This window comes from Mobula hypostoma, chromosome 6, assembly GCF_963921235.1.
Source record: "Mobula hypostoma chromosome 6, sMobHyp1.1, whole genome shotgun sequence".
NCBI classification, from domain to species: domain Eukaryota; kingdom Metazoa; phylum Chordata; class Chondrichthyes; order Myliobatiformes; family Myliobatidae; genus Mobula; species Mobula hypostoma.
This window is the reverse complement of record NC_086102.1, coordinates 127,475,260-127,502,643: the sequence shown is the minus strand read 5'-3', so window position 1 is coordinate 127,502,643 and position 27,384 is coordinate 127,475,260. Positions and strand designations below refer to the sequence as shown.

The window sequence follows — 27,384 nt, the reverse complement described above, 5'->3', positions numbered from 1 at the left end:
AATGTCCTAAAAATAAATTTGTACCAGGAATGGCCAACCTTAAGGAGGATCTACTCAAATGGGGCAGCAGAAATGCCCTGCTTTGTATCTTCTCTCATTTACCCTATATATATCTGCATCTACCCTATAAAGTATATTTTGAAATATAAAAAAAATCCCTAATGGCTATAAGATGCCAGAGAGATTGCTTCAGAAATTTGAACAACAGTCTTTTAAAATTACAGCTTCATCATTTATATGCCTGTTGCCCCTTTCCCTGCTGGCTAATTGCAGTTTTAATCACATTCTTTATCTTCACCCCTTCATTCTCTGTTAACTAAAACTTTATACTTGGGCACCAGCAAGGTAAATATATCAGGCTCACAGGTCCTCTTATCGATGTACAGGAAGAAGTTGGGTGGTCTCTATTTGAATGACTGCAAGGGTCTATCCCTGGTGGTGCCCCCTTCTGAACTGTCCAGTCAATCGCTGGACCTACCGTTGAAAGAGCCCAGCTCGTTTGTATTCACTCCCCACTCTTCCCTTTCTCAGTCTGCCGTGCCATTGAAGTTGTGGAACCTGATGTCTCTGCTGTAACTTGGATCCCTTCCCATCTCTTCTCCCCAATATCTTTTCTATTCTGTGCTATACAACTAATTGTCTGCCTTCAGCAACCAGTTTTCATTATAGAGTACCATTAGCATTACACTTTAACCTACAATTCTCAGCTTTTTTTCACACTCTCTGTATCCTCTGCCTTCACATTTGCCGTGGGTCTGCTTCCATCAACTGTGGTCAGGTCTAGTGTGGCCAGCTGGTGTTCATCTCATAGGATCTCTGTAATTATACTGTTACTGGGTACACTTGACCTCCCCCTCTGTCTGTGGAGGTTAGAAGAAGGTGAGTCATACGGTTTAGCCTGAGTCCAGTGTTTCCACCAGCTGTCTCGCTGAGTGTACACACAGACACAAGTGTCATTTGTTAAAAGTACCATCTGTGGTCTTATCCATCAGGGAGCAAACACTGCCTTTTCAGACAGTATCCTCACCACGATTTGGTCACTCAGCAGAGGGAAGATTATCTCCTTTCCCACCAGCTCTCTCTAACCAGCAATGTGCTGATGTTGTTCCGCTCGGTCCTTCCGCACTTTACCCTGGTTATAATGGTCCTCCATGTAATCTTACTAAATTGGTAGTTGTAGTTTCTTTCTGTACACCCATAAATTTTGTTGTTTCTTGTTCTCACACTGTTCCCCTCGCACTGATGTCTGCCCACTCGTTCCCTTTCTGCTCTTTCCTATCCCCTTTCTGGTGAGCCTTTACTGTAATCACCTGGGGCATCTGCGCTACTTCTAACAGCTCCTGACTGTACTTGGTCCCTCCCTTTGGGACCTCCTGACATTCCCACACATTGCTCAGTCTCTCTTCCCTGCTTGGGGCTGCTATCTCTCTGTGGGCCATGTTAGCTGCTTTGCAGGTCACCTATGTTAACTGTCGTTGTCCTGTCTACATTTTTCTCCTTTTCCTGAGTCTATGATCGCTCCTGCCCTACTCAGTGTGTCTACTCTATCATAAACAAGAGAAGATCTGCAGATGCTGGAAATCCAAGCAACACGCACAGACAATGCTGGAAGAACTCAGCAGGCCAGGCAGCATCTGTGGAAAAGAATACAGTCGACATTTTGGGCCAAGACCCTTCAGTCCCACCTCTCCAGTCATGGGCAAGAGTAGATCAGTTATCAATGCTGACGATCCCACGTCCACTAATGCTGGCCCCCTGATAAACCTCTTATGTACATCCATGGATGACCACTACTGACAATAGAGGCTGCCGCCAGCCATTTGTCTGATATCACCAGCTCTATAATCTGGTCAGTAGTCAAACTGAAAAGGGAGGGCACAATTGTGGATTTTGCCTGCTTTGGTGAATGATTTTAACACTTTCCTCTGTTTTTAGGACACTGCCTCAATCCATGGCCTGAGAGGCCACAGCTGTAACAAATAATCTCCTTTACCCTCCCACGTCTATTCCAGCAGTCCCTTGCTAGGTGTTCTGGTTGCTGGCACACAAAGCAAGTTCTCTGTGATGTCACGGCAGCTACGTTCACTACAACTACTTTGACTTTCCCTCTCCCTCCTCTGGTCTATCTCACTGGCCCGGGACAGTATCACTGAGTAGGTCAAAGCCACTGCTATCACCAAATCTAAAACTTCCTGGAGGGCTGAGCTCAGGCCTTCCTTCAGCATTTTCAGGAAAACTAGGTCATCCCTCCCTGGATTATCCAACCCTGAATACTCCTCATATGCTCAATATACATTCTCCGTAATCCATGACTGACTCTTCAGCTCTTTCTGAATGACTGACATTATCGTTCCCCAGTTACTCTCACTTCCTCCCAATCGTGGCCTCTCTTCCCCTTTAAAGAAGCGATATCCCTCTTCATTGCTGGCATTCCCTGCAGTTGCCCACATAATCATCCCGCACCCCCTGGGCCATACTGTCTCATATACTCCTTGGGCACTTCGCTTTTACCAACACATGTATAACTTCGGGGTGCATCTGGTGAATTTCAACCATTTCCTCGAGCTTGTGCCAGAATTCTGCATACCAGCAGGCGACCTTAATTGAGGCTCGCTGGGGTCGTCAGGGTTCTCAACCTAATGTTACTTGACCTCAATAGGTGCCATCCTGACAGATACATCTGGGTAAAACCTCTCCCTGAAATATCTCCACACTAATTCCCACACTACACGAAACATAAATGACGGATACAAGTTAACAGTACACACTTAAAACCATGGAGTATGTATTCAGGGCATGAAGGTAAGAGAGAGGGGTTGAGAGGGAAATGGATCAGCCATGGCGAAATGACAGAAAAGACTCAATGGGCCAAATGGCCTAATTCTGCTCCTATATCTTATAGTCTTTATAAGCCTGCCTGTTCACATAAAAATGTATCAAACTACACAGACTCCAGTGGAGGCTAGGAGTGAACCCAGCCTCTGGAGCTGTGAGACAACAGCTCGACTAGCTGAGTAACAGTGGTAAAGCTTAGGACACTTCTCACCCAGTGACGGTTGTCAGACAGAAAATATTCAGCGTAGCAAATGGGACTGTGAAAGGGTTAGGAGTTATGACAGTGGGTTAGAACTGAGTACTTGTGAAACCTGATGTGCTTCTGCGATACGTTACCAAGGAGTTGCATGTTAATGGGAAATTTGCTGGAGCCAAGAAGAGGTTCTTGGGGAATTCCAGGAATAAGGGGACAGGTGTGGGGAAGGATACTCGGGTTGAAATTTGAGATATTAGAATGGAGCCAATCAATCCAGTGATAGGTAGGGATGGCTTGATGAACCAGGTCTGAAGGTGCAGTCAGATGAAGGAGGGTTTACATGGTTATTCAGAATAGCAATACCCATACAGAAAAGGCCAAGCAGTCCTGTTCTATGAATCATAAACACAAGAGATTTTGCAGATGCTGGAAATCTTAAGCAACACACAGTGCTGGAGGAACTCAGCAGGGCAGGCGGCTTCTATGGAGAGGAATAAACAATCACCACTTCGGGTCAAGATCCCTCATCAGGGCTGGAGAGGAAGTGGGAAGGAGATAGAATAAGAAGGTGGGGGAGGGGAAGGAGTACAAGGCAGCAGGTGATAGGTGAGATCAGGTGAGAAGAAAGATGGGTGGGTGGGAGAAGGTGAGTAAAGTAAAAAGTTGGGAGAGGATAGGTGGAAGAGGTTAAGGGCTGAAGAGAAAAGGAATCTGATAGGAGAGGACATAAGAAATAGGAGCAGGAGTAGGCTGTCTGGCCTATCGAGCCTGCTCCGCCATTCAGTAAGATCATGGCTGATCTGGCCATGGACTCATCTCCACCTACCTGCCTTTTCCCCAAAACCCTTAATTCCCCTACTATGCAATTAAAGGGTTTTGCGGAAAAGGCAGGTAAGAGATGAGTCAGTGGACTATGGAAGGAAGAGGAGGATCAGAGAGAAGTGGCCTGCCCATCACTTCTCCCCTCACAGACTGTAGTTTTGCAAAGAGGATGTGGATGAAGGTGGAAGGGTCTGTGTTACGGTTCATCCTGAGCAGTTGTGTGATAGAGAATTCCCTGATGTATGGGCTGTATGCACACACAAACATCGAGTGCTGCTGGAAGATCATCAAGTCCTTTGGTCTGCCAGCTTATTGAGATATCCATGGATGAATGCTGCCAACTGGATACTGTATATGCTGGGAGATGCACTAAAGCTTGGTGCAGCCACTGCAAAGTCTCAGTGGGGAGGGACCACAGTGTAGGGTTCTCCTGCTACCAGACTTGTTTTAAAAGAATCTAAGGAGATTGGCCACCTTTTCAGTGGAAGAATTGGGGATGTTCCAGTTTTCCCAGCTGAGGAAGTAATTTTCAAGTATATTCTTCGTTGTGGCAAGGAATGAAGTTGAGAGATGTTTTGGAGTGTAATTGAGGAAGGAATTTTCCAAGTTAAGGGACCATTGTTCAGCTAAAACAGCATTTCCTTATGCTGTGTTATGCTCAATAAAGAGACCTTGAAAAGATTTCCAATGGAATTTAACACTGTGAATTTAACATCTCACTTTACCCATGTAATTGTTTTAAGTGTGATAAATCCACAGTTTAATCCAAAACATTCACCTTTCAATACCTGATCGGGTGGAGTAGAGGCAGGTGGGAGAGAATGTTTCCATTCAAGATGCAAATAGAGGGAAAATTCTAAACAATTGAGTTTATCAATTGTGTTAAGCCCATGAATCAGCTCCGTTTGGTGATTTCCCCCCCCCCCCCACTGGATATCCTCCTGGTGATTCTTTGTGTCCCTGTGGAGATCTGGGATATATGGCATGAAATGAATTTCTTCCAGCCTTGCTCTTAAGAGGTAGCTGCAGTATTACCTTTATCCCCATTTATTGAATGCAAGTAATCTATTTGTTGTAGTGAAGGCTCATAGCATTGAACGTATGGGATTCTAATGTTGTCTTGTTATTATCTTTGCAGCATGGCTAAGTCTGCATTTCCAAGCTTGGTGTGTGACTATCCATCCCCTCAGCCAAGGTAAGTGTGACACCCTGGTTTAAACCATGCTTTATTTTATTAATAGTTATGCTGTGGGGAATTTTATTTTCTGCAGATCTCAAAATGCAAATCTATATAAAATGTATCTATAATTACATTATACACTTTGTACTTTATTGTCGCCAAACAATTGATACTAGAACGTACAATCATCACAGCGATATTTGATTCTGTGCTTCGCACTCCCTAGAGTACAAAACAATAGTAAATATTAAAAATTTAAATTATAAATCATAAATAGAAAATAGAAAAGGGAAAGTAAGGTAGTGCAAAAAAACCAGGAGGCAGGTCCAGATATTTGGAGGGTACGGCCCAGATCCGGGTCAGGATCCGTTCAGCAATCTTATCACAGTTGGAAAGAACTTAATATACAGTTTCAATCAAGTATTTCATTATTGCTGTTTTAAAAAATTTCAGTCGATTAATAAGTTAGGCTTGTTGACATTTTGGCCAATAAAATGCCCCAGGAGGTAAAAAGGGCAATGGGTAGCCATACTAGAGAGGGTGGTGGGGATTGAAGAAGTTTTGAGAAAAGGAGGAGAAGAAAGATAGAAAAAAAGACCATGTGTGTGGTATAAAGGAATCGTTGAATCGTTCGTTGGCTATAACAGTCGTGAGTTTGACATTGGAGACAATTCCTGGGTGTTTTTTTTTGATTGGTGTGAGCTGAATTATTGCCTCCTGGTGAACATTAAATTTGTCAGTATTCATACATCAGGGAGGGGGAGAGTTACCCTAGATTCTCTGTTTCGGAAGGTAGTCACACCCATTAGATTAGCTGCCTTAAATTCGGTCTGTTGTCAGTGACAAGAGGGTGTGACTGCGAGTGAGGTAGGTAGTGGATCCAAGAGACAGTGCTGGAGGAGCCTCAGCCCTTAAGCTTGTCCAACAGGTCTGAGAGTTTTGCTCCGTATGTGGATGAGAGTGGGGGTTATACGAAGGATGAGCAACCTAACTGTGACACTGTAGTTCAGGGAGCCATTCAAGAGGGGGAGAAAGAAGAGAGATGTGGTGGTAATTGGGGATAGTATAGTCAGGGGAATAGACAGAGTTCTCTGTCGCGAGGATAGAGCATCCCAAAGGCTGCGTTGCCTGCCTGGTGCCCGGGTTCAGGACATCTCATCCGACCTGCAGAGGAGTTTGCAGTGGGAGGGGAAAGATCCAGTTGTTGTGGTCTTTGTGGGTACCAATGACATAGGTAGAATGAGGAAAGAGGTTCTGCTAAGGGAATTTGAACAGCTAGGGACTAAATTAAAAAGCAGAACCAAAAAGTTGGTCATCTCTGGGTTACTACCTGAGCCACATGCAAATTGGCACAGGGTCAAGAAGATTAGAGAGTTAAATGTGTGGCTCAAGGATTGGTGGGGGAGAAGTGGGTCTGAATTCATGGGAAACTGGCACCAGTATTGGGGAGGGAAGGAGCTGTTCCATTGTGATGGGTTCCACCTGAACTGTGATGGGACCTGGATCACAGCAAACTGCATAACTGGGGTTGTGGATAGAGCTTTAAACCAAATTGCAGTGAGGTGGGTGCAACAGATTGGAGAGGTATGGATAAAGTACAAGAGAAACGTGTGCATAAAGCAGAAGTTCAAACAGAGAAAAGTAGAGTGCGGAAAAGTCAAGTACAAAAGAGACAAAGATGACTAGATTTTAAAAGCATCACAAATATAAGGGCAGTGAACCTGTGGCACAAATCAGTGTAAAGGGGTATGATTAAGTGGCCATTACAGAAATGTAGTTGCATGGTGCAGAGGATTGGGAATTAAATATCCAAGGATATCAGGTGATACAGAAGGATAAGCAGGAAGGTAACAGAGGCGATAGTGAGAGACTGTATAAGATCTAAGGAGCAGAATGTTGAACCCATCTGGGTAGAGTTTAGGAATAGTAAAGGGAAAAAAATCACTGGTGGGAATTGTCTATAAAAGTTAAAGTCTGTCCTGAGTGCACCAAATAATAACATTACAGTGGCACAGGCAATAAACAGAGAAATATCTGAGGCATGTGAGAATGGAACAGTAGTTATCGAGGGGGACTTTAACTTGCACACAGATTGGGTGAATCAAGTTGGTCGAGGCAGTCTTGAGGAGGATTTCATAGAATGCATCCATGATAGCTTTCTTGAAAAGCATGTTACTGAACCTACAAAGAAACGTGCCATCTTGGATCTGGTCCTGTGCAATGAGACAGGTAAGATTAGTGATCTTGTAGTTAGGGATCCTCTGGGAAAGAGTGATCACAGTATGATTGAGTTTCTCATCCAAATGAAGGGTGTAATAGTTGGATCTAAAACCAGTGTATTATGCCTAAACATGGGACACAACAACAGGATGAGGGAGGAGTTGGATAGGGTAGAATGGGAACACAGGCCTCTGGGCCGTCACGGCCCAGATCTCGGCGTTAGGCCACATCACACCACAGCGTATCACCCGCAGTCCAATGTCCCAAACAAGCAGTTTCACCACTTTGTAAAGGCTGCTTTGTAGGCTTTCCTGACTGATGAGTCTTGGCATGATTGTCTCCCATGAGTCCTGCTGGGGCTCAGAACAGGTTCAAAAGAGGACCTGCAGTCATCTGTGGTTGAGTTGGTATATGGGTGGTCGTTACAAGTGCCAGGACATTTCATTCCTGATGCCACAAATGCCTGATTGGTCTCTCAACAGCATTCTACCCTCCTCAGTAAATTCAGTTCCTTTTCACCTATTCCCTCCTCATGGCATACAGCTGCTTTGGGTACCTGTTGAACTACATTCCGCCTCATTTGTTTCCGTCTGCCATGATGCACACCACCATCCCCTTTGGCACCCTTATGATGGCCCAATCCGTGTTTTAGAATGGGGTGAGAAGACTCTTATCATAGATAAGTGGGGTAAACCTGGACGTTTTTCAGTAGGTTGCCTTAAACTGACCCACCAAGATTTGGAGTATTCTGCTGCTATGGCCCTGCCATCATGACATGTCAACGCAGCTCTGGATGAGCCAGAGGCATCTGCTGTTCCTCTGTAAATGGAACGTAGGACCTGAGCAGGACATCGCGTCCGAGATCCAGACAGGCTCACAACGCCGGTTTTAGTGAGTTCTGGGGTGGCGGGGGTTGGATGCCTGTGTAGGGTAATGTAATTGGGAGAAATGTATGTAATTCACAACCACTGACACTGAGTTGCAGTTTCACTTTAAGAGGCTGGTCTGAAGTGATGACATTATTACGTAAAGATTTTAACATGTTTTGTGTTTAGGTTTTGGATTTAATGAAATGTGTTACAGGTTTAATTAAACATAAAACACCTTACTTTGTTTTATTTGAGAAAACCTAAAGTAATACCCTGGTTTAAGACCATGCTTTATTTTAATTTAATACAGTTCTGCTGTTCACCTTTATTTTCTGCAGATCTCCTTAAAATGCAAATCTATATTTAAAAAAAAGTGTTCCTTTAATTACATTATACACTTAACTACATACAGTTTCACTTGAGTATTTCATTTTTGCTGTTCAGTTGATTAATAAGTTAAGCTTGTTGAATTAGCCAATACAATTTGTCTTGTGAACATTTTGGCCGATAAGATGTCCCGGGAAAAAAGTGGGCAATGGACAGAACAGGCAGGTAGATGGAGCTGAGTTTACCGACAGATCAGCCATGATCTTATTGAATGGCGGGGCAGGCTCAATGGGCCGGATGGCCTACTCCTGCTCCTATTTCTTATGTTCTTATGTATACAAGAGAGGGTGGGAGAGGGGTGGGAGGGGAGGTCAAAGGAATTTCAAGAAAGAAGGAGAAAAAAGACAGATAAAAAGAAGACTGTAGTATGTATGTGTGGTATAAAGGAATCATTGGCTATTACACTTTTCTTTCAACTATGGGAAGGTAGAATTAATGGTGAATAGCAGTTGTGAGTTAGATTTTGATGAAGTCAGTTCCCTGGGGGTGGGGGTTTCAGTCAAAAAGATAATTCTCAGTTAGCCAGCTAGCAGATGACATTGGAGAAAGGGCAAGAAGAGACAGTTTGATGTCTTTCTTTGGACATTATGTCAATATTTATTTTTAAAAATTTTTTTGCTTGGACTAATTCTTCAGCTCAGGACTGTTACAGTACTGTGAGTCAACGAATTGAAGTAATCTAGGTTGATAATGCAGCACGAGCTCCAACAATTGTATGCACGCTGTAGACTGACATACGCATCTATATGTGTGGTGGTGGCAGTCCGGTATGGGTCTCGGGCTGGACTCCTCGCACTTACATCAGCCCACAAAAACCTCTGGATGAGGGTGACAAAAGCAAGAAGAGTCACGCCAGCTTGAACGTTGCCCAGATTAACAAGGTCCACGTCAATGGTTGGGGAACTGGGTCCATCTGGCGAGAAATTGGCTACTGGAACAAACCATAAATGGACGAGACTGAACAACGTGGAACTAATAGAATACTACTTTCACAGCAACCCACATGAGAGAGGATACAGCAAACACATATAGGGACTCTGGCAATAATGAAGACCATTATCCACAATCACGGAAAAATGACTGGTTACCCAGCGATCAAACATTGTCAACAGGGGATTGCTGTCACATCTTGAACTGGAAGAGACACTATCACGATGCACCACAATAACATCACAGTAGAACCGAGCTGATCGGGAAACACGAGGTCAAACCCCACCTCCACAACTCACAGATGGCGCAAAGGTAATGGCATCACCTTGTACACGAGAAATGCAAGTTCGAACCTCACCACAGGGCATATCGATGCTGGCTGTTGCAATCAGAGAGAAGATCATAGCTAAACTGGCAATGGTCAATCAACGAACTAGGCTCCCCAAGCTTATTGATAAAATTCCATCAGACAGCATGCTGGAAGCAGCCAGTGAAGCACGACTCACAGTTGCAACCTCCAACATAACTGACACTACTTGATATCTGCATCAGCAGCAGCAGTCCTAGAGGTGCTGGGCTACCGAATGAAATACAGTGGAGAGTACTGTGTTATGTACCCCTAGGGACTATACCTTTAAAAAGAGAGAGAGTAGTACAACACAAGCACCTTGTTACTAACAGAGAGAGAGAGGCGAAGACTGCTTTGAGATGATGGTTATGGTTTCTCTTGTTATGTATCCCTGGGATTCCTTTTTGCTGTGGACTGTCACTTTAAGGCACAAGAAAGAACTGAGACTAACTTTTGGATTTCTGCTGAGAGAGAGAGAGGGGCAGAGTCTGCCTTTCAGTTCGTGTTTACACTTTTACAAGGACACTGACTGCTGCTGTCAGCTTTTGGGTTGCCATGGAAAGAGAGAGAGAGAGCGCCAAGCAGCTTGTAAGTCGCCATGGTGACCAAGGGTGGTGTTATTTGATGGACAATCGATGTTACGGTTTCTCTGCAGCATGTTTACTTTTTACAAGGAAGTTACAGACACAGAGAAACACATGCTCAGAGTCAAGATGTATTCGATCAATGAAAGACACCAGTGAGTGAGGTCCTGGTTTAAACTTTCAGTAGCCCGAAAAGGGGTGAGTTGAGATCGATCCTGAGTATTGATAAATGACTCTTACAAGTTTCCTGCAACTGGATCAAGTTTGCAGGGAGAGAGAAGGGAGGAGCTACTTGATGACAATCTAAATTTATACTGGTATGAGCTGAATTATTGCTTCCTGGTGAACATTAAATTTGTCAGTATTCACACAGGTAACTGCCTTGTTTTCCCTTAGAAGAAACATTCAATCTTTTATGTTTTTTGTGTTAACCCGAATCATATCAATCCTAGACCTGTTTACTTACTAGTAATGGCCTTTCATCATGATTCCCAAGCAGTGGAGAGTTATATTGCTGTGGGTTTGTATTCACAGTAATAGCTAATTCATTATGCGAAAGTTAAATGAGGATAGGGATTTAGGTTCACAATAAGATTATATAATGTATTATTTTTGAGAGTGTGTATGATAGACATTCTGAAGATAAAGCTCACTCATTTATATGTGAAATTTCTTTTGCCATTTTTAGTTAGAGTAATTTCAGCGTTAAGATTTTTGGGGCACTAATGAAATACAAGAGATTTTCTGGGAATGCAGAGTTCTAGTGGAAATTCACTCGTTTTAATGAATTCAACTAACCTATTTGTTGTAGCGAAAGTAAAAGTGAAGTTATTTAATCAATGCCTGAAAATAAAACACCAGCTTGGAAAGTTTCACAGATGGAAAGTAAACTTGAAATTTTGGGTGGGAGGGTGTAATAAAAGATACTTTTCGATGCAAAATGTGAAAATGCCAATATTCCTTAAAATTAGTGACTTGAATATTGTACACTGGAATATTTTATTTGGAAACTATTTGCTTTTGTAACTGCTGGATTAGATTTTGGGGTGGAACATTCACAGTCAACATTGAATTTATTGTCATCTGTGCAAGTACACGTACGCACAGGTGCATTGGAAAAACTGACTTGTAGCAACACCACAGGCACATGACATTATATATTTAGCATTCATAAGAAGAAATATAAATGAAACATAAATCAAACTCTTCGTATAAGAAAGAATACAATAAAAACAAAGTCAATTTTTAGTGCAGTGGTCATAATGTGGTTAAACTCCTGTAGATTAGGCATTCCTCTTATTAAACAGAGGGAATCAGGTATTCCTACAGATAAGATAGAAAATGATGGAAATTTTCAACATGTCTTGCAGCACCTTTGGAAAGAGAAGTTGAGCTGATGTGTTTCTACAGACAGTTGGCACAGAATCTTTAACCTTAAACATTAATTTTTTCTGTTGGAAGCTGAGTAACACACACGAACTGTTGGAAGAACTCAACAGGTCAGGCAGCATCTATGGAGGGGAATAAAGAGCTGATGTTTCAGGCCAAGAACCTTTGTCAGAAGCCGTCATCATTTTATTCCTCTCTATACAGTAGATGCTGCTTGACCCGGTTATTTTGGATTTCCAGCATCTACAGAATCTCATGTTTCTTTAGGACCTGACCTGCTGAGTGCTTCCATCACCCAGATTTTTTGATTTTCAGATATTCCTACTATTTGGTTTAATAAGGATTTACTCTCTTGACAATTTCACATGGTCATACGCTACTGCCCAATTTAAAGAGGATAAAATATCTGAAAACGTGATCTGGTGTCATGCAAATAAGATTGATAGAGTCACAGAAAACTACAGCACAGAAACAGGCCCTTTGGCCCATCTAGTCCATGCCAGACCATTTAAACTGCCTAGTCCATCGACCTGCACCTGGACCATAGCCCTCCATACCTTTATCATCCACGTACTTATCGAAAGTTATCTTAAATGTTGAAAACAAGCTCACATGCACCACTTGTGCTAGCAGCTCATTCCATAAGCTTACGATCCTTTGAGTGAAGAAGTTTCCCCTCATGTTCCCTTTAAAATTTTAACCTTTCACCCTTAACCCATGACCTCTAGTTCCAGTCTCACTCAACCTCAGTGCAAAAAGCTTGCTTGTGTTTACCCTATCTATATCCTTCATAATTTTGTATGCCTCTATCAAATTTCCCCTCAGTCTTCTACGTTCCCAGGAATAAAGTCCTAACCTATTCAATCTTTCCTGATAACTCAGGTCCTCCAGTCCCAGCAACATCCCTTTAAATTTTTTCAGTACTCTTTCAACTTTATTTACATCGTTCCTGTTGGTAGATGACCAAAACTGCATACAATACTCCAAATCAGGCCTCAAAATCATCATATAAAAGTTCAACATAACATCACACATCCTGTATTCAATACGTAGATTTATGAGGGGGAAAGTGCCAGAAGCTTTCTTTATGACCCCATCTATCTGTTCTGCCACTTTCAATGAATTATTGTTCACTGTGTAAGACCTACCCTGGTCGGTCCTACCAAAATTCAACATCTTGCACTTGTCCGCATTAATTTTCATCTTCCATTTTCCAGCCCATTTTTTCAGCTGGTTCAGATCCCACTGCATGCTCTGATAGTTTTCCTCGCTGTCCACTACACCCCCAATCTTCATGTCATCCGCTAATCTGTTGATCCATTTAAACACATTATCATCCATATCATTGATATAGATGACAAACAACAACAGACCCAGCACCAATCCCTGTGGCATTCCACTAGTTACAGCCCTCCAGTCAGAGAGGCAATCATCTATTACAACTCTCAGGCTTCTCCAACAAGCCTAATGTCTAATCCGACTGACTACCTCGTCTTGAATGCCAAGCTTCTTGACCAAACTCCCATGCAAGATCTTGTCCAATGCCTTGCTAAAGTCCATGTAGACAACATCTGCTGCCTTGCCTTCATCAACCTTCCTGATAATTTCCTTGAAAAACTCAATAAGATTGGTTAGACATGGCCTACCATGCATAAATCCATGCTGACTATCCATAATCAGTTCATGTCTATCTAAATATTCATATATCCGGTCCCTTAGGAAACCTTCCAATAACTTTCCAACTACTGATGTCAGCTTCACTGGCCTATAATTTCCTGGTTCATTTTTAGAGGCTTTCTTAAACAGCAGAACAACGTTAGCTAATCTCCAATCCTCCAGTACCTCACCTGTCACTAAGGATGATTTAAATATCTCTGCTCGAGCCCCTACAATTCCCACAAGGTCCTTAGAAACACCTTGTCAGGCCCTGGGGATTTATCCACCCTGATTTGCCTCATCTTTTGTAATCTGTATAAGGTCCATGAAGTTGATGCTGCTTTGCCTTATGTCTATAGACTCTGTGTCCATCTCCTGAGTAAATACAGATGCAAAAACTGCATTTAAGATCCCCCCCCCATCTCTTTTGGATCCACACATGGATTACCATTCTGATCTTCCAGAGGATCAATTTTGTCCCTTACAATCTTTTTGCTCTTAACATAACAGTGGAATCCCTTAGGATTCTCTTTCACCTTGTCTGCTAGGGCAACCTCATGCCTTCTTTTAGCCTTCCTGATTTTTTTCTCAAGTGTTCTGTTGTATTTTCTTTTACTCCATAAGCATCTCATTTGTTCCTGCCCACCCTGTAGATTTTTCTTAACCAAGGCCTCAATATCTCTTGAAAACCATGATTCCTTAAACCTGTTATCTTTACCTGCTGTTCTGACAGACACATACAAACCTTGTACTCTCAAAATTTCACTTTTGAAGGCCTCCCACTAACCAAGTACACCTTTGCCAGAAAACAACCTGTCCCAATCCACATTTGCCAGAACTTTTTCAATACCTTAAAAATCGGCCTTTCTCCAGTTTAGAATCTCAACCTGCGGACCAGACCTATCTTTTTCACGTTTACTTTGAAACTAATGCTGTTATGATTACTAGATGCAAGGTGTTCTACACAAACTTCTGTCACCTGCCATCTCATTTCCTAATAGCTGATCAAGTATCAGTTCTATTTACTGATTAAGCAAACTTTTCTGAACAGATTTGACAAACTCTATTGCATTTAGTCCTCTTATAGTAACGGAGTCCCAGTCGATATGTGGAAAGTTAAAATCGCCTACTTTAACAGCCTTATGTTTTTTGCAACAGTCTGCGATCTCTCTACAAATTTGTTCTCTAAATCCCGCGGACTGTTGGGTGTTCTATAATATAGCCCCATTAACATGGTCATAGCTTTCTCATTCCTTATTTCCACCAATGAAGCCTCACTAGATGAGTTCTCCAGTCTGTCCTGACTGAGTACTGCCATGACATTTCCGCTGACTAGCAATGCCACCCCTCCTCCTTTAATCCTTCCAGCTCTATTGCAACAGAAGATACCAATACAACAGAATAGAACAGAACCCTGGTATATTGAGCTGATGGTCCTGCCCTTCCTACAACCAAGTCTCACTAATGTATACAATATCATAATTCTATGTGCTGATCCATGCCCTGAGCTCATTTGTCTGTCCTACAATACTTCTTGCATCAAAATCTATGCAACTCAGAACAGTATAGTCATACCATGCTCAACCTTTTGATTGCTGACTTTGTCTGAGGTCTTAATAACATCTGTCTGCACAACCTCTCCACGATCAGTTCAGATATTCTGGTTCCCATCCCCCTGCAACTCTAGTTTAAACCCCATCGTGCAGCACTTGCAAACCTTCCCACTAGGATATTAGTCCCCCTCCACTTCAGGTGCAAGCCGTCTCTTCTGTACTGGCCCTGCCTTCCCTGGAAGAGAGCCCAATGATCCAAAAATCTGATGCCCTATGTCCTACACCAACTCCTTAGCCACATGTTAAGCTGTATGATCTTCCTATTTCTGGCCTCACTAGCATGTGGCACGGGTAGCAATTCTGAGATTACAGCCCTGAAGGTTCTGCCCTTTAAATTAGCATCTAACTCCCTGAACTCCCTTTGTAGAACCTCGCCACTCTTCCTACCCAAGTCATAGGTACCTACATAGACCCTATTGCGGATACAATTAAGAGACTCTTAGATAGGTACATGGAGCTTAGAAAAATAGAGGGCCATGCGGTAGGGAAATTCTAAGCAGTTTCTAGAGTAGGTTACATGTTTGGTACAACATAGTAGGCCGCTGGGCCTGTAATGTGCTGTAGGTTTCTATAGACCATGACCACTGGCTGTTCACCCTCCCACTAAAGAATGCTGAGGACTCAATCTGAGATGTCCGGACTCAGGCACCCAGGATAAAACTTACCATTCAGGAATAGACAATAGGTGCAGGAGTAGGCCATTCGGCCCTTCGAGCCAGAACCATCATTCACTGTGATCATGGCTGATCATCCACAATCAGTACCCCGCTCCTGCCTTCTCCCCATATCCCTTGACTCCGCTATCATTAAGAGCTCTATCTAAATCTTTCTTGAAAGCATCCAGAGAATTGGCCTCCACTGCCTTCTGAGGCAGAGCATTCCACAGATCCACAACTCACTGGGTGAAAAAGTTTTTCCTCAACTCCGTTCTAAATGGCCTACCCCTTATTCTCAAATTGTGGCCTTTGGTTTTGGACTCCCCCAACATCGGGAACATGTTTCCTGCCTCTAGCATGTCCAATCCCTTAATAATCTTATATGTTTCAATCAGATCCCCTCTCATTCTTCTAAATTCCAGTGTATACAATCCCAGTCGCTCCAATCTTTCAATATATGACAGTCCTGCCATCCCAGGAATTAACCTCGTGAACCTCCGCTGCACTCCCTCAATAGCAAGAATGTCCTTCCTCAAATTTGGAGACCAAAACTGTACACAATACTTCAGGTGTGGTCTCACCAGGGCCTTGTACAACTGCAGAAGGACCTCTTTGCTCCTATACCCAACTCCACTTGTTATGAAGGCCAACATGCCATTAGCTTTCTTCACTGCCTGCTGTACCTGCATGCTTACTTTCAGTGACTGATGAACAAGGACACCAAGTTCTCGTTGTACTTCCCCTCTTCTTAACTTGACACCATTCAAATAGTAATTTGCCTTCCTGTTCTTGCCACCAAAGTGGATAACCTCACATTTATCCACATTAAACTGCATCTGCCATGCACCTGCCCACTCACCCAACCTGTCCAAGTCATCCTGCATTATCTCAACATCCTCCACACATTTCACACTGCCACCCAGCTTAGTGTCATCTGCAAATTTGCTAATGTTACTTTTAATCACTTCAACTAAATCATTAATGTATGTTGTAAATAGCTGCAGTCCCAGCACCGAGCCTTGCAGTACCCCACTAGTCACCGCCTGCCATTCTGAAAGGGACCCGTTAATCCCTACTCATTGTTTCCTGTCTGCCAACCAATTTTCTATCCATGTCAGTACCCTACCCCCAATACCATGTTGTTCTCATTCACAGAACCTCCTTTCTGTTTCCCTAACTAACAAATCTCTATCACCACAACTCGTCTCTTCTCCCCTCTTCCCTCTGAGTCACAGAGCTGGACTCAGTACCAAAGATGTTCCTGCTGTGACTTTCCTCTGCTAGGTCATCCACCAAACAGTATCCAAAGTGGTATACCTGTTTTGTGGAGGATAGCCATAGGGGGACTGTGCACTCACTGTTTAAATCATTTCCCCTTTCAGAGTTCATCCAGTTCCAGCTCCATCATCTTAAAGCGGACTGTTAGAAGCTGCAACTGGATGTACTTCCTGCAGGTGTGGTCATCAGGGACACTGGAGGCTTCCCTGCCTTCCCACATCCTGCAAGAGGGGCATTCAACTATCCTGCATCTCTACTGTTCTAACTGTGCAAATATAAAGCAGGTAAACAATAAATAAGCTAGGGGAAAGATAAAAAAAATACCTACAGCTTTTTCACCTTCTCTCACTCAAGCCTCTCCTCGTTGAAGCCTTGAAGAGCTAAAGCCTCAAATAACCACTCTAACACTGTCCACCACATCAGAGACCACTCCAACAATTTCACATGTGATAAACAATGTCTTGTAAGAGGACATTCTGAAGTTCTAACATTCAATAGCTGAAAGTTTAAACAGGTGTTCACCATAGCTCTTTATTTTCTTGTGGGAACACCACTCCTAATTACGCTTGGGATGTTGAAGTGAGTTGACACCTTGAACCAGTGCAGTGGCGGAATCTTGCTCAGTGCTGTTCATAAGTTGTTGACGTATTTGGACCCATCAGCAAAGACCGTAAGACATAGGAACAGGTTTACATCTTTTGATCTATCGAGTCTGCTCCGCTGTTTCATCATGGCTGATTTACTATTCCTCCCAACGCAATTCTCCTGCCTTCTCCTTGTAACCTTTGATGCCCTGACTAATCAAGAGCCTGTCAACTTCTGCTTCAACTACACTCAATAACTTGGCATCCATAGCCATCTGTGGAAATAAATTCCATAGAGTTGTTGCACTCTGGTTAAAGAAATTCCTCCTCATCACTGGTCTAAATGGACGTCCCTCTATTCTGAGGTTGTGCCTTTTGGTCCAAGACTTGCCCATTGTAGGAAACATCCTCTCCACATCTTCTCTACATAAGCCTTTCAATATTCAATAGGTTTTGATGAAATCCCCCCTCATTCTTCTAAACTCCAGTGAGTACAGGCCCGGAGCCATCAAATGCGCCTCACAAATTAACTCTTCATTTCCAGAATCATTCTCTGGACCCCCTCTAATGCAGGCACAGCTTTGTTTAGATAAGGTGCCCAAAACTGTTCACAATACTCCAAATGCAGTCTGATCAATGTCTTATGAGGCCTCAGCATTACATCCTTGCTCTTATATTCTACTCCCAGGAAGAAAATTTGACTGCTATGAACGGTCATTATTTGACAAAGGCTGATGACAACAATCTATTGTTAAAACTTGAGCTGAATCCTTCCTGGTGTTCAGTAATGGATGCCTGAATAACAATGCAATGAGTCTCTTCCGGTAAGTCATGCCATCCTATCACTCAGTAATCAAACACAGCAGAGAGTGGTAGGGTGATGCAGTTGCTTGTTGTCAGATGGCAGAGGTGAAGCAGTTATAGAATAGAAATGGTAAATGTAAGGTATATCTGGATAAGAATGTGAGTTAGAAAGGAATGGAAGGTGATGTGCTGTGCTACATTTATGGTTTCTGTCTTCCTGCAGTTTGACAGGGACTTGAGGGAGTAAGCAGAACTTATCAAATCGTCTCCTACTAGGCAGGATAGAGAATTATTTCATAGTTTCTCCGTTTGTTTTCCTTCCAGCTCACCATGTGCCATCCTGCAGTTGTGTGGAACTTGTGGGAGTCGGTCGACTGCTGCACATGATTACCAGGTAAAGGCCTTGTTACTTGAGCAGACATGCAGTGCGATAGAACTGCAGGCACGAGTTGATTTCTCATTGACACTATCTGACCAACTTTCAGTATCTGGCCAGCAAGTGGCTGCCGAACCTGGATTTAATGAAACAGGGCACATGGTTAATTGGGACACATTGGGACCAGTATATTTTGGCCCAATTAAGCCCCAGTTAGTCAAAGTTTCACGGAAATTATTAAAAAAGGTATAAAAAAGACAAGTCCACGATAGCTCCTTTCCAGTTCTCCAAGTGCTTCCTTGTTTCCTTCAGACTTTGCCTCTTTTCCACATTAGTTTTCCTTGTGTTCAGCCCCCTGCAGGATTGATCCATTGCCATTGCCACAAAATTATAACATATAGTTACAGCAGTGCAAAGCAATACCATCATTTGATAAAGAGCAGACCATGGGAATGGTAAAAAAAAAGTCTCAAAGTTCCGATCGACTCTCGATCGTCCCAGATAGCAGGCAGCAGAAGGGAGAAACTCTCTCTGCCGTAAACCCCCAAGGCACCGACAACTGTCGATGCATTGGAAGCACCCGACCACAGCTGACTCTGAGTCCATCCAAAAACTTCGAGCCTCCGACCAGCACTTCGACACAGAGCACCATCTCTGCCGAGTGCTTCGATCCCGCCCCGGCCGAGGATTCGGGGCCTTCCTCTCCGGAGATTCCGGATCACACAGCAACAGCGGCAGCGAAAAAGGCTAATGCACTCAGAGTAAATTCTGGTTTTTCATAGTCACAAAATCCGAATGCTTGCAATTTTCCTAAAGCTCCTTGAACTCTCTTCCAGCTTAAAACCAAGCCACATTTTGCAAGTAACTGTCTGGTTAACGTATCAGAGGCATTCTCAGATATGTTGCCTACAAAAACTGCTGAAATCAGACCACTGCTCTTGTACCGTTCATGATTCCTCTGAGCAACATGGTCCTTTCTTGGTCCAGAATGCTTTCCAACCAGAAGCAGAGAAGTCGAAACCAACACCTGTTTGTCCTCTATTGGGCTACAGTTCATGGTATACAGCATGGAGATAGTGCTGATCATCCAGCACTTTTCTTAATTTGCTTTCAGTTGGCTTCATGTTAGGGGATGTGGCTTCAAATTGTGGATGGATCTCCAATCAAGCTGTAGTTGTCTTCGCCAATCACATCCCCATACTGCTGCTGCTCCTGTTTTTTCCACATACAAGCCTGGTGTGGCTTGTTGTATTTGTATTTGTCATTCCACAGTCGTTACCTTTTCTCCAGTATAAGTTCTAAGCTGGATATCTGCAGGCTTCAGTTTATTATCTTTGAAATACCTCTCAAAGTCATTTTGTGGAATGACTGAAACAGCTGAACTAGTGTCTGATTCCATTTTGATTAATTTGCCAATCACTTCTAGTGTTAGCCATATTGCTTGTCTATTGTTAATTTTCACACTGAAAATCTCAAGGCTACTCAATCCTGTGTCACTGATCATTATTAGATTTTTCATCAGCAGCATTCAGATTTGTGCTCTTTTTGAAACTTCAACTTGACATTAGCTTTTTCTCTTCCCTGTGAAACCCATTTATTTTTGTCTACCCCACATGCTCTTTGTATGTGTCCTATTTTGTTGTATTTTCAATAAGTTTCGCCCTTGGATCTGCATTGGTCTGGAGTATGTGATTCCCCTGCCACAACAGTAACACAATTTGTTTGACCAGGCCAGTTTCTGTTTCGACTTGCAGTTTTGTTCACACTCACTTTCATTCCAGATTGCAACTCAATTACATCTGTCTGCGGTTCTCATTGAAACGGATATTCCAACCACTCTTTTAAATGTAATTTGTGCAACAGTTAGGAGCTGTTTTTGAATGCTTTCTTGTAAGATTCCATGAACTAAATGATCTCTTAGTGCATCATTAAGCCCATCACCAAATACCAATGCTCAAACAATCGCTTCAATGCAGCCACATATGCTGAAGTGGACTTCTCTTTCTTTTGATTCCACTTATGAAACCTAAAGCACCCTGCAATCAGTAATAGCTTTGGTCCTAAATGTTGCAACATTACTTTGACAATATCAACCAAGCTAGTTTCTGCTGGTTTGGCTGAAACCGTCAAACTTTGGAGCAAACTACAGTATATGCCTTTAAACCAAATGCACGCAGCAAAATTGGTACTTGTTTCTCATTGGCTATTTCATTTACTTCAAAATATTGTTCAATCTGTCCAGTATATAAAATTCAGTTACCTGTTGTGTAATCTAATGCATCTATCTTTATGATGTAGCTACCTCAAGATTAGGTGAGTGATGGAAAAATTGGGAGATGTTAATGGGCACATGTGAAAGAGTAATTTACAGAAATTAATGGGAGACTGGGATTAATCAGATTACTCTTACAGCCAACCTAGTCTCGATAGGCCAACTGGATCTCTGATCCAAGAAATATTAAACAGTAGTAATAACCCACGAAGGTAGTAAAGTAAATGTACCTATTGAAATGCAGAACCAGCTGTCTGTGAGGTATGTTAGAACATAGGACAGCAAAGTACAGAACAGTACAGGCCCTTTGGCCCACAATGTTGTGCTAACTGTTTAATCTACTGTAAGATCACTCTTTCCCTTCCTTTCCATGTAGCCTTCTAGTTTTTTTTTAATCTATGTGCTTATCTAAGATTCACTTAAATGTCCCTAATGTACCTGCCTCTACCATCATCCCCTAGCAGGGTGCTCCATGCACCTACCGCCCTTTGTGTAAAGAAAAATTACCTCTGAAATCCCCCCAGTACTATTCTCCAATCACCTTAAAATAATGCCCCCTCATTAGGGAAGAAAGTTTCTGGCTGTCCATTCTGTCTATGCCTCATAATCTTGTATATCACTCTCAAGTTACCTCTCATCCTCTGGCACTCCAAAGAGAAAAGCCCTAGCTCGCTCAACATGTCCTCATAAGACATGCTCTCTAATCCAGGCAACATCCTGGTAAATCTCCGCTGCAGCTCCCACATTCTTCCTATCAATGGTGCGACAAGAACTGAACACAGTATTCCCAAGTGTCACCTTACAATGAGTCTCTCAGGCTACTGTTTTGCCACAGCAGGTAACTAATGATGTTCATTTCACACAGAAAAGAGAATCCGTTGTCATTGCACCAGGATACACCCTGTCTCGGACCAAGAGTAACATTAGTGTCTCCTTGTGTGATGAGTTCTTCAATCGACCCAAGCCTGTCAGGACATATGTTTCAAGGTAATGTCCCTGTGATAGATAATCAGTGTGATTTCCTCTTTGGGCAGTGGGATCGGCTGTAGCATATTGCTCATTGTATTATGGTTTACGATGTTTATCTGAGCATAATTATCCTTGTTGTACAGTATTTGCTAATTTCGCTGCACTGTGTAGCTCAGTGGTCCCCTAGCTTTTTTGGGTTACCACCCCCTTGGCTCCCAGACCAAATTCCTTCTATTTTTTACAGCTGCATGGACCAACCATTGCTCTGAGTAGGAAATTTTTACATGGCCTGAAAAGTGCGCAGCATTTTGAATGTTTATTTGTAATATGCATACTATGAATACTTAGAATGAAAATTGGAAAATCACATACTTTTGATTTTACTTATTAATTAAAGGATATAATGAAATACAGTACAGCAAAGAAACTCTTTCACATTTTGTAAATTTTTTCTCATCTGTATTACAAATCCATTGTCATAAACAGTCCAGATTAATTTTACATCCAGATAAAATATACGTCTTAATCCTCATAAAATCATCCAAATATTCCACTTCTAGTCTGTTTCTGGATTTAAATTTGATTGAATTTATAAAACTGATCCACATTTGCAGTCAGCACTAGAAGCTTGAAATGTTTCAAAAATGTCAACAAGAATTGACAGTTACAAACAAGAGAAAATCTGCAGATGCTGGAAATCCAAGCAACACACACAAAAGAGTTGACAGTTCTTCAAATTCTTCACTCTAAGTACCTAGCTCAATATATCGGTGAATGTCTTAATTGAACCAGACTTAACTTTTTCAGACAAGACAAAATTGAAATCTCAGTATTGCTGCGATATTTCTGAGGCAGTGCTTTCGTCATGGTTCATTATAATAAATGAGTTTTTTTTGTCAGTCGTACAACATTCTCTTTTCCAAATTCAAAACTGATTGTGTTTGCAATAGCAACAGGACCAAACGCCTGCCATTCTCTTAGCTCATCATCAGGAAATTATTATCCAAGTGATCACACACACTTTGAATGAATCAGATAGGCACAGTATCAACATCAGAACAGTAGGCCGTGTGTTTATTAAAACTTATAGCAGTTCGAAACACCGACAATGTAAACACATTGAAACAGTAAAATGCTTCAAAGTTATGGTTATGGTACTTTTATTATTTAGAAAATTTGTGGATTATATTCATTAACATATAATTAATTATAGTGCTATATTAACATAGATTTCAAAATTATAAAAAAAATTCCAGCTGCACGGCAACTAAGGCTATGTGCACGGCAGCATTTCAGTTACTGCGTGACCATGCACCCACGCAGCTTAGAGGGAACAGTGCTCCCAGGCCACATCCCCAGCACCCCTTCTCCCTTTCCAGCAATTACTTAAAAACTTTCAAGAATTTTCATTTACAATGCACAATGAAAGAAAATAGGAATAACAATTCAAAGAAGTGACAAATAATCGCAAAATTATTCAAATCTATTTAAAGCTGTATATAAAATTATTTCATTATTTAATTAAAGTAAAAACAATTTTCATTGACAATTTAGAGCAAACATTAGTAGTCCACTACTTTATTGCTGTCTCACCTTTCATTGAGATGGATGGCTTGATGCAGTGATATCAGCTTCTTAACATCAGACTGAATGTCACTCAGGAGTCTCAGATCCCCATGTTCAGTAATTTGCTGTCTGTTTCATTGCTTTGAAAGAAGTTGGGCGACCACACTGAAACTGTGCTCCACTAAATATGATGTTGGAAAGGCAACAAAGAATGTCTTGACCTTTTTCCACAGTGCAGGATAGCGTTCAGAGACTTTATTTCTGCAACCAAAAGTCTTGATATGGTTTTTTTGAACCTTGGCTTCAGTTCAAAGTAATTTTTAAATGAGATCAGTTCTTCCTTCATCCGTCCTCTTAATTCCTCATTATAATTGTTCAGGAATGGATTTATTACCCTATCTGGAATTTGGATTGAAAGAAGGTTATGAAATCTCTCTGATAAGTCTCCTATGTAGCTCACCCAGGTGGGCATAGATACTTGAAGATCATCATCTGGTATTCTTTCTTTCTCTTCCAACCCAGAGAGGCTCAGAAATTGGAAACAGCCAGTGCCGCACTTAATAGAAATGTGGACATGACTAATATGATTTTGATATGATTCACATCATTTCCTTGAAATTGGAGATTGATTTTATTAAACTTTGCGAATAATTCTGACAAATAAGTGATGTATTGCCTAATATTCTTGAGTTGATTACTGAAAGAAGCAGTTGAGTCTTCAGAGGTTCTTATTGAGTTTCAAAATGCACATGAACTTCTGAGAGGAATCTGACTTCTACACGCAAAGCAAGCATTCAAACTGTTCAACATTCTCAATACAAAACCCTTCAAATAGTTGAGAATTGAAAGCATGGGACCTGATTTTATTTACCACTGTGATAACAGTAATTAATGATTTGTGCTGCCAATCACTTGTTCTTTTTTTGCGACAAGATGCTATCTGTGAATTACACAGTGAATGGTAAATATGTTAGGTACAGCTTTTTTCAATAAAATAATAATCCCTCAGTGGTGTCCTCTCGCTGATGGTGTCCACTCTGTTGCACAAACAAAAATGTTGGTGAGCGGAATGTCCTTCCCTTTGAAAAATTGCTCAACAACCTGAAATATTGTCTCCCCTGGTGTATCTGTTTTTACTCCCCTTGCAAATAACAACTTTTGAACTGTGCTTTCATATCTTATGAAGCGAATGTAACCAAGAAGCAAATATTTGTTTGCTGGTAAAATTGACTCTCCCAACCGCAGAGCAAATTCTGTTGTCCTAAGTATGTTGCACAATATGTCTTCCACGTTCTCAGACATGTCATCTATTCGTCTTTGAACAGAGTCGTTGCTGAGTGGAATTGTGTTAATTATTTGGTCTGGTGACTTATGCAAAACCGTACTCAGAATCTCCCTTACTGCTGGCAGAATCAGTTCTTCTCCAATTGTAAGGGACTTTTCACATATAGTGATGAAATGTCTTATGAGGCACACAAACCATCACTATTTATTTGTGAAGTGCTGGCAAATATGTTTTGAAGCGTTTTTTTATTTCTGAAAGTTTTCACAAAGTGTCTGAAAATAAAGCCAAATTCTTGTTTACTTTACCAGAATATATTCTCTTCAAATGTTCAAGGAACTTGGGTGGTTTTATTGCCTCATTTCAAAAAACTTATTTATACAACAGACACATTGGCTGTTGTTGGTTGCTTGATGTTGGCATAAATCTGTATTTCAGATACTCCACTCTATACTGTCTACACTTTTTTCATTTGGTCTGTTTCTGCCATTTTTGTGATGGATTAATAATCACAATCAATTGCCTTTTGTTTCAGTCCAACCTCAAGCGTGGTGATCAATGACCAGTAATGACCATCATAGCTCAGACAAAATCTGACTCTCTACCTGAAGGTGCATTAAGTGGGGAAGCAATATCTCGGGTCTTGGGCTACAAAAATACAGTCAAGACCATTCGAAAGGGCAGATTTGTAACTTTACCCTAATTCACAGGAGTTGTGTCACCGTGTGATTAGAGTATGGGAATTGTACTAGCTAGCACTGTACTACAGTAGTGAATGGCAGTGGTGCATGGACCGGACTGGGAAATAACAAGATTTCTTCAGTTCAGATTTCTCATGATATACCAAATATTAGTGTCACAGTGCTATTCAACAACTATAACACACTTCAAGTGAAGTCTCAGAGAACAGTGGGTTACCAAGAGATGAGGTGATTATGTGATCTTTGTAATCAATTACGAGGCACTGCAGATCAAATTCTTATAATAAGTAATTAATTTCTTAAGTTAAGCCTGTAATCCCTCAGCTGCCCCCTTGCTACTGAGTGCACTCCCGCCTTCTTTATCTTTATCATCCCCTCAAAAACTCCCACAGTTCCTGGGAGACAATGTTGTTCACTTTGGGGAGAACTGGTGTAGCTTCTTGTTTCTGTCCAGTAGCTATTGAAAACTGCTCAAGAACTCTGCCAAGCTCTTGTACTGTCTTCTACATCGATCTCAGTCTCCATACACTTTGCTAAGTATACAATATCTCAGCTCCTGTCCACCATGTATGATATCTCCCTCTCTCATTGTACCTCGGAGCTCAGCATTGTATTCCTTTGGTTTAGCTGTCCATGTCCCCCTGCAGTGTATTGCTTGGCATATCCGTGTCAATGACTGACTGCACAGCTAGTTACACCTGTCTCAACTCCTGAACCCAATGTAATGTACCTTTGCTCATCTATCTGAGACACAATCCATAGATTGCAACATCCCTTGCTCTCAAAGGTATGGGTTCTATAGTAGGTTAGGATTAGTAAATTGTGAGCATTCATGGCGGCACTTATAGGCTGCCTCCAGCACATGTTGGGACTACGTTGGTGATTGATGCAAATAATGCATTTCCTTGAATATTTCAATATATGTGTGACAAATAAAGCTAGTTGTTAATCTTTTGAGTGAACTGTAGTTCAGAAGAATTGTAAGCAGGATTGTATACATATTTCCTCGCCAGGATTAATTCATATTTTTATTTAATTTTTCAGGCCTCCACCAGAGAAGGACATGTGAGTGTTCATTTTCCTTTATGTTTATTATCAGGCACCTTGCGCATCAGAATAATTCACTGAGTGTCAGTGAACATCTTTAGACCTGGACCTATTTGAAGTTGTACGCCTATTCCCATCATTTCATCACCATTTTTCTACCAGGTCTGGGAAATAAAGAGTTGAAGATAACCTAGATATGTAATTGGCTGGGGCGCAATCTTAGCCAATTACATACCTAAGGAGAATGCAGTTGGGGATCCCGGAGTGAGTATTAGAAACCGTGATGTATGTTAGCTCTCTGGCCCTGGGTATAGGGAGTACAATACCAAAGACTGCAGACAGTTCAAAAAGTCGCTCTGCTGTGTATAGGAGGATGTGACTGGCTGGTGACATGGGCTCACTCTAGGCAGATCCCACCCAATACTGCCAATTGTCAATTTGGAGAGATTGTATAATCAGCAAGGCGCTATTTCGCGGAAGTTACAAGGACAGGCGTATTCATCATGAAGGAAACAGTGCAGATTGTTTTGTTAATGAAGGAAATAGATCTGCTTCAGAGCTTTGTATTGGGAGCCAGGCAGCACAAAGACACAACTAGTGGAGCTGCTGCCCCAAGCTCCAGCAACTCAGGTCCAACCTGGACCTCAGGTCCTGTATGTGCGGAGTTTGCACTTCTTCTCTGTGAGAGTCTGGAGCTCCCCCAGCTGCTCCAGCTTCGTCCTGTGTTCTAAAGACGGACAGTTTGGTAGGTCAGTATAAATTGCCCCAGTGTGCAGGTGAGTGGTAGAATCCGGTGGAGCTGAGAGACTAGAGTGGAAT

The 27,384-nt window shown here is 41.9% G+C and overlaps 1 protein-coding gene across 1 annotated transcript in view; it reads left to right on the top strand.

Annotated features, from left to right (window-relative positions):
- Positions 1 to 27,384, top strand: part of LOC134348379 (flagellum-associated coiled-coil domain-containing protein 1-like) — a 55,629-nt gene that overhangs the window by 3,916 nt on the left and 24,329 nt on the right. Inside the window, exons 2-5 of the mRNA XM_063051653.1 lie at positions 4,992 to 5,048; positions 18,677 to 18,746; positions 21,866 to 21,987; positions 26,563 to 26,583. Coding sequence (XP_062907723.1) covers positions 4,992 to 5,048; positions 18,677 to 18,746; positions 21,866 to 21,987; positions 26,563 to 26,583 — 270 coding nt within the window. The remainder of the gene's footprint in view (positions 1 to 4,991; positions 5,049 to 18,676; positions 18,747 to 21,865; positions 21,988 to 26,562; positions 26,584 to 27,384) is intronic.